The sequence below is a fragment of the Otolemur garnettii genome, unplaced genomic scaffold, assembly GCF_000181295.1.
Source record: "Otolemur garnettii isolate 467f Iridium unplaced genomic scaffold, OtoGar3 scaffold00011, whole genome shotgun sequence".
NCBI lineage: Eukaryota > Metazoa > Chordata > Mammalia > Primates > Galagidae > Otolemur > Otolemur garnettii.
This window is the reverse complement of record NW_003852406.1, coordinates 27,570,067-27,577,557: the sequence shown is the minus strand read 5'-3', so window position 1 is coordinate 27,577,557 and position 7,491 is coordinate 27,570,067. Positions and strand designations below refer to the sequence as shown.

At 52.3% G+C, this 7,491-nt stretch overlaps 1 protein-coding gene across 2 annotated transcripts in view; it reads right to left on the bottom strand.

Moving 5' to 3' along the window:
• Window positions 1-232: 232 nt before the first annotated feature.
• SNX33 (sorting nexin 33) overlaps window positions 233-7,491 on the bottom strand; it is a 13,004-nt gene continuing 5,745 nt past the window's right edge. Inside the window, exon 2 of one of the 2 annotated variants that reach the window (XM_003784536.3) lies at window positions 233-2,917. In XM_003784536.3, coding sequence (XP_003784584.1) covers window positions 2,664-2,917 — 254 coding nt within the window. In that variant the 3' untranslated portion in view covers window positions 233-2,663. Of the gene's footprint in view, window positions 2,918-6,380; window positions 6,559-7,491 lie in introns of those variants that run through there. The other variant, XM_012801992.2, reaches the window with a different exon arrangement.

Sequence of the window (7,491 nt, the reverse complement as noted above, 5' to 3'; positions counted from 1 at the left end):
GCTAAGGCGCCAGCCACATACACCTAAGGTGGCAGGTTCGAATCCAGCCCGGGCCTGCCAAACAATAATGATGGCTGCAACCAAAAAAATAGCCAGGCATCATGATGGGTGCCTGTGGTCCCAGCTACTTGGGAGGCTGAGGCAGGAGACTTGCTTGAGCCTAGGAGTTGGAGGTTGCTGTGAGCTGTGATGCCATGACACTCTACCCAGGGGGACAGCTTGAGGCTCTGTCTCAAAAAAAATAAAAATAAAAATAAATAAAAAATAAAAAAAGTAGGGGACTTTTCCAGGCACTGTGGGTTGAGAAGATTCCCAGCAACCCTGCCCAGACTGGCCTGGGAAGGAAAATCCCCACCCTGTGCTCAGAGCGCCCTCTAACAAAAGGCCACATGGAGGTTAAAGCTGAGTAGAGGTTAAGGGTGGGAAGTTTCTTGGATGGGCTAGAAAAGGAAGGAGGGCAAGGAGGAGGGAGGGGAAAATTCCTCAAAAAGTCCCAAATCTGACCTAATATTGACCCAGGGCCAGGGGGACCCACTCCAGAAGTTCAGATGCTTTTCCCCCAAACAGGGAGCCCTGCCCACCACCTGCTGGCCCTTCCCCATCTCCCCTGCCACAAGCTTCCGGGCCCCTGACCTGGCCAAAAGCCTAGAAGCCTAGAGCCTGGAAGTCTTGTCTCCACCGTGTCCCCACTGCCTCTGAAAGAGAAACCACATCTAAGCCAGTGTTCTTCTCTCTTCTGTGGATGAACAGGCTCCTGTCCATCTTGACCAGGGCACCCCCAAAGGCACAGCCGGGGTCCTTTTCAGTTTCCAACATATAGCCACGGCAGGGTTGGGTGCCCAGGATGGCTTGGGGGAAAGACACAGTTTCTGAGTCCCCCCCGACCCCTGCCTTTCCTGCTTTGCACTAGGGCTTTCCAGGACATGGCTCCTTGGGGAGAGGAAACACCCATCTATTAGGATGTCCTGGGGCACAGCCTCCCAGCCCTTCTTCACATAATCCTCAGTCCTAGATCAGGGAGCAGCACAGCCAAAGCCCTGGGCAGCATTTCACCCATTTCAAAGATGAGGAGTGTGAGGTCTGGGGAAGGAACGCAGCCAGCCAGGGTCTAAGGCCACCTCCAGCCCTTCCTGCCAGTTAACATCTCCCATTGGCACAACTGCCCCCGACTTTTGAGGTTCTGTGATAAATTTTTGCCCACTGTGATCTCAGAATCTGTTCCAAAGGCTCCCAAGAGTAATCAGAGTTCTATATTTGCCCCACCCTCATCCCTTCTGGGATCCAAACAGAAAATCATGTTTTTGTTGTCTTCATTGTAAAAAGTTTATCAAGGAAAAAGGGAAGAAAAAGATTCAAGCAGCAGCAGCCAGGAGCAGACCAGGACCCCTGGTGGGGGGTGGGAGCAGTGGTGGCACAGGTCAGCTCCCCAGACAAGCTGCTGGACCACACCCTGGCCTGGGGCAGGAGGAGGCAGTAACTCCTTGGGGATGTAAACATAGGTCCAAGACAGCACAATCTGACCAGAAGCTAGAGCACACATCACAGTGAGGCTGGTGGCAGGGAAGTAGGCCTGGAATCCCTGGAATGGTGGTAAGCGGGCCCCTGTCTTTTTCCTCTTAAGTTTCCCACTGTGTAACTGGGAGGACTGGGGGAAGACAGTGCCTCAGAGGTCAAGGATCCTGGGAGCCTGAGGTCTGGGCCTGCTTGGAGTGTGGAGAGTTATTGCTGGTGAACTCAAACATATGATAATTGGGGGGAGTCTTCTCCAGGAAGGTGCCACTAGGTCTCTAGAGCCCATAGTGTGTCAGCACCTTGAGCCCAAGGCAGGTGGGATGCAGCACAGTCCCCTAACCAAGAGGATGGGGCTCAGCAGTGGGGTGCACCCAGAGGCCTGCAGGAGGGAGCTGGCCTGCAGTCCCTCCTCTGGGGGACAGGGTGAAGCAAGGAAAGCCAGGGCTGCAGGTGGCTGCCACAAGGCTACAGTTTGGGAATTGGGTCACCAAACTTGCTCAGGAAAGGTAAGGGAGAGAAGTTGTTTTTGTGCCTCTGTCCCTTTACCAAGCTGTTCTGCTCCCCTGAACGTCCTCCTCACTGTAGGGCAAAACACTGCTTGAATATTGCCTCTGCGTAGGGTCTTCCCTGACCAACAGAATGCTGTTGTCCCTCTGAGATTCCAGGAACCCCTGATTTAACCATCTGTCATACTGCCTATCTCTTGTCTGTTTCTGTGTCTGACCCCCACCTTGACTGAGGACTCCTCAAGGGTGGCACGTCAAAGCCCTGGGTGCCTAGCATCTGACCCAGGGCCACAGCAGGCTTCAGTGTTTGCTGAGGGGACAAGGGGTGGTGGCCAGATGAGTAAGCACTATAGGCTCTAGAGGAGGCTAAGAACCTAGCCCAGACTGCACAGATCAACAGCCCAGACCTTGGCCTAGAGGGTTCCTGGCCCCATTCTTATCCCAGCTGTGCCCCTACCTCTAAGGGATGAACAGTTCCCCTGGGGTACCCATGACTCCTTAAAAGCTCCTTCTCCCAGGAGGCCACAGGCAGTTTACCTCACCCCACAATGACTACCCCTCCAGCTACTGCCAGGACAGGGAGACTGGGACACAGGATGCACTGCAGCGACCAGGCCCGGGGGCAGGGAGGGTCCGGCACACTGGTCAGAGGCTGTCGTACATTCGCAGGGTCCTCTCCAGCTGCTGGCCCACCCGCTGGTAGAAGAGGATCTGCTGGCGCAGGTAGCTCTGCATCATGTGCTTGAAGTCGAGCTCACGGCGCTGGTGGAAGTGGTTCATCTCGGCCTGCAGGGCGAAGCCCACCACGCGGCAGCGCCTGCGGATGCCGTCAGCCTCGTCCTGCGCCATGCGGCCCTCGTCACTCATGCGCTGGCTTTCCTTCACCTTGGCAAAGGCGCCTGGCCAGGCAGAGCAGAGGCAGCAGGTTAGGGCCCAGCTCCTCTCTACTTGCTCCTCTAGCCTCCCAATACCCCACAAGAGCAGACAACACCTTCATCAGCTCAATTCAGACCTCACTCCTGAACTCCATGGTACAGCCATCTAGACGTCTCTGCCAGGAGGTTCCCCAGACCCTCACCCTTCCTATATCCTAACCAAACACACTATCTTCCCTCCAAATCTGTAGCATCACCAGCAGCCCACATCTGACCTTTGTAGACTTATTTATTTCCAGGACTAGGTTTTTCCTGTCCCTACCCTCATCATTTCTCACACTGGCTCCTAATTCAGCTCAAACACCACCTCCTCCAGGAAACCTTCCCTGCACTGGATACCTCCCAAAGCTCTCAGGCTCCTTGGGATTCCTTCTACCACAGCTGTCTCCACCCCATGGTTTCTCTGACTGCCTCTCTCTGGACTGTAAACTCAATGAGGACAGGGCCTGTCCTCATCCTCTCTGTGTCTCTAGTCCCCAGAACAAGGCCACGTGTCTGCTGAACTGATCCAACCCCATCCTTCACCGTACACCTGCACCAGTCCCCCACAGCCTCCCTGCCCTCAGTGCCTCTGAGAGGTTCCAGACAGTGCCCAAAAGGGTCCTCTAATTTGGGTACCTTCCCCAACTCCCCACTGACTACAGCTCAACGTCTGTATCCACCTACCTAGCCAGGAGACCCTCTGGGAGTTGGCTCCCGCATGCATTTCATTCTGACCCTATGTTCATCAGACTCACTCTGTTCTTTTTTTTGCCTTCCTACTTCTTCCTACTGGATCCCTATTCATAATTCAAGGCTTCATCAGGCGCAAATTCTACAGTAGAGCCTCCTGCAGTTCCCCAAGGGAAAATGTCTCCCCCATCTCACTCTCCCCTGCCTCCCATCCCCACCCCATCAGCACTTCAAAGGCCACATGCTGTGTCTCCCCTTTCAGACCCTGCTCCATCCTCACCCTAACTCCCAGGGGACTAGAGGAGGCTTTAGTAACAACCAGGTGACAGATGGGAGACGATGAACCTGGGTAGGACTAAATTTGGAAAAATCTGAATGAATCAACAAGCAGTTGGTGAATGAATTTCAGTTCTGAATTAAAAAGCATTTGACTAATCTGCCTGCAAGTCAGGGGGGATAATTGCTAAAAGGGAAGGCAGTGTTCCTGTGCCCAGAACTGACTCCTGAGGAATACTGGGAATTTCCTGAGGGATACTGGGAATTCACTGTGCAAAGATTAGGAGGTGAGAAGGGTTGTCATGGAGGACAACACATACCTTGAGCGCTTCAAATGCACCCATTGAATACAAACAGCGTGCTCATTATCCATGCTTTCCACTTCTCCTCAAGGAGGGTTCTTGAGGGCCTTCTAGATGGTATTCCTTTGACTCTCATTCAAGTTGCCTGATGCATTCAAAATGCATTTTTTGAGCACTTACTATATGCCAGGTCCAGGGATCCACATGCTAGAAATAACTCTGGATGCCTTTAAGAGGGTCAACACCCACATTAGTTGGCAAGTGCCTGGCTAATTGGCTACTGGTAGCTTTTCAGGCAGACTCAAGATCAGAGTCTTCAGGGGCTGCTCACACATTATCCAAAAGAAACCTACAGTCCTTAATTCCTAGCCCACTCAGTCCTTTTGCCACCTTCCCTAAACTACCCCTACTCCATCCCAACAGCCCAGCCCTGGACAGCAGAAAGGGATCACCCCGAGGCCTCGGAGGGACGCAGTAAGACAGCAGTCCCCAACCTTTTTGGCACCAGGGACAGGTGTCACTGAAGACAATTTTTTCACATACGCTGGGGGTAGGGTGGGTTTCAGGATGATTCAAGTGTATTACATCTCCACCTCAGATTACCAGGCATTAGATTCTCATAAGGAGCCGTAATCTAGAACTCTCACATGTGCAGTTTACAGTAGGGTCTGTGTTCCTACGTGAATCTAATGCCACTGCTGATCTGACAGGAGGCAGAGCTCAGGTGGTGGATACCAGCGATGGGGAGCAGTTGTAAATACAAATGAAGCTTCCTTGCTATGCAGTCTGGTTCTTGACAGGCCACAGCCAGGGAGTTAGGGACCAACCTGGAGATTGGGACTGCAACGGTAAGAGAGTTCGCAGCTGGTGAGGTGCTAGAAGTTAGCTGTTCAACCCCCATCCCCACCCCCACCCTGATATGTACAGAGGAAGCCAAAGCCCTGAGAGGGGGATCCCCCTTAAGTTAGGGGGCGGTACCTGGCCCTCCACAGCAGGTGCTGGAGCCTCCAGGACTATGTGTGGGACCTCCAGACAATGGACAGAGGGATTCAAAAGGTCCCAAAGGACAGGAACGACCCGTAAGAAAAAAGGTAGAAAATAGCAGAACAAAGAAACTAGAGTTAAACTTCAGTAAAAAGAACTTACCTAAGTAAGGAAACTCTGAACTAGCCTATATTCCACCTGCCTGAGAAAATCTGGGTGTAGTGAGAGTGGATCTATATACCTGAGGCTTTTACCTGTCTTTGGCCTTGGAGGAAGAAAAAGCCCCTTTCGGCTAATGAGGAGTCTGAGGCCCAAATAGTGGAAAAGAGCCTACTGCAACTGCTGTGTAACCAAAGACAGACAGAGGGGACACCAAAGGCCACAGGAGTAGGAGAGAGGCAGAGGCCCCACCCTGCTCTCCGTCACTTCTCCACCCTGTGACTCAGTTCTGGGGCCAGGACCAGCTAATACTAACACACCCCACCCACCAAGCTGGCAATCAGGGCTCAGGCCTATCCCGCATCCCCCCCTATATTCTACATAGGACTCAAGCTGAGGATCCAAATGAGCCTCCTGCCTCAGCAGTTCTCCGGCAGGCTGAGTCCCAGGAAAGGGAAAAGGAGTATTGGAGCCCACCAAGTGCAGAGACCCAGGGTCCCAGGCAGAGTCCCTAAGCCTCAATCCATCTTGCCCTTACCTTCTTTTTTTTCTTAAGATAGGAGTCTCCTTTTGTTGACCTCAGTAGAGTGCCGTGGTATCATAGCTTACAGCAACCTCAAACTCTTGGGCTCAAGTGATCCCCTTGCCTCAGCCTACCGAGTAGCTGGGACTACAGGTGCTGGCCACAATGCCCGGTTTTTAGAGATCAGGTCTCGTTCTTGCTCAGGCTGGTCTTGAACTCCTGAGCTCAAGCGATCCACCCACCTCAGCTTCCTAGAGTGCTACGATTACAGGCATAAACCACCGCATCCAGCCTGCCCCTACCTCTTGGTGGTAGGTACCAGCCACCCCAGGTTGGGGGGGCAGGAGGTCTGAGTTCTAGTCTCAGCTGTGTCCCCTCCAGCAAGCCTCTACTCTCACCTGGGCTGCATATCTCCCCATGTCAAATAGGCTAGGTTGAACTAGATGTGATGCTATTGGTAACTGCTCACAACAATATAGTGTTTTAGAATTTCCATACCTATAAAATGTGATAATAGTACCCGCCCTGTGGTATAGTTGTACACAGTACCAAGGACCTCACCTGACATAGAATAAGGGCTCAAGATGCTACAGGGTATGGTATGCAAACTGCTTTTTTATCCATGAGCTTGCAGCAAGTACTGGCTGGTGGTGGCTCATGGCAGTATTTTTCTCTTTGTTTTTGTTAGCCTAGCAAGGGAAGTAGAAGGAGGGTTAGATGATGGCTCAGAACTATCAGAGGCTGGACCCATCTGTCCCCTAGGCAAGGGCTTGCCCCTACAAGAGCCACTTTGCCTTGGCCAAGCTGTGAGCCCATGGATGCTCTGTGGTCCTGGGCCTACCTGTAGTCCCCGAAGATGCCAGCTGAGTAAGTGCAGGGGCACCAAAACTTGCTGCCTCCCTCCTCTTTCCCCTTCTGGCTCATCTACCCCAGCTGTCCATCTCTTGAGGAGCTCTAGCCCCCATCTGTCTGGCACAGTGGAAACAGCCTGAGCTGGGGAGTCAGACACAGCAAAGCTTAAACTTCTGCTCTGCATACAGTCTCATCTCACTGTGCCTCATCTGGAAATGAAAGCTATGACATTGACTTCCCTCATCTGGAAATGAAGGCTATGACATCAACCTCCTGACTTATGATGAGGCTTAAGGAGAATTCATGGCCTTGCTGGCTCTCAAGTGGGGACCATAGGTCTTAGCTTGCCCTGGACAGTCATTTTCCCCTTGTTGCCCCATGATAACTATTTTTAGGCCCCTTTTACCCCTATAACTGCCCCAGTTTAAACATCTAATTATATGTATAATTATAGTATACATATCTTAGGAGACATCTGGACTGGGCTCCAGTGGGCAGACCTCTGGTGGGCCTCATTTCAGCTCCAGCTAAACTTCATGTCCCATTTTATTAATATAGAGACTCTCAGCTTGGCGCCTATAGCTCAGCGGCTAGGGCACCAGCCACATATACCAGAGCTAGCGAGTTCAAACCCAGCCCAGGCCTGTTAAACAGCAATGACAACCACAACAAAAAAAATTAGCTAGGCATTGTGGCGGGCACCTGTAGTCCCAGTTACTTGGGAGGCTGAGGCAAGAGAATCACTTAAGCCCAAGAGTTTGAAGTTGCTG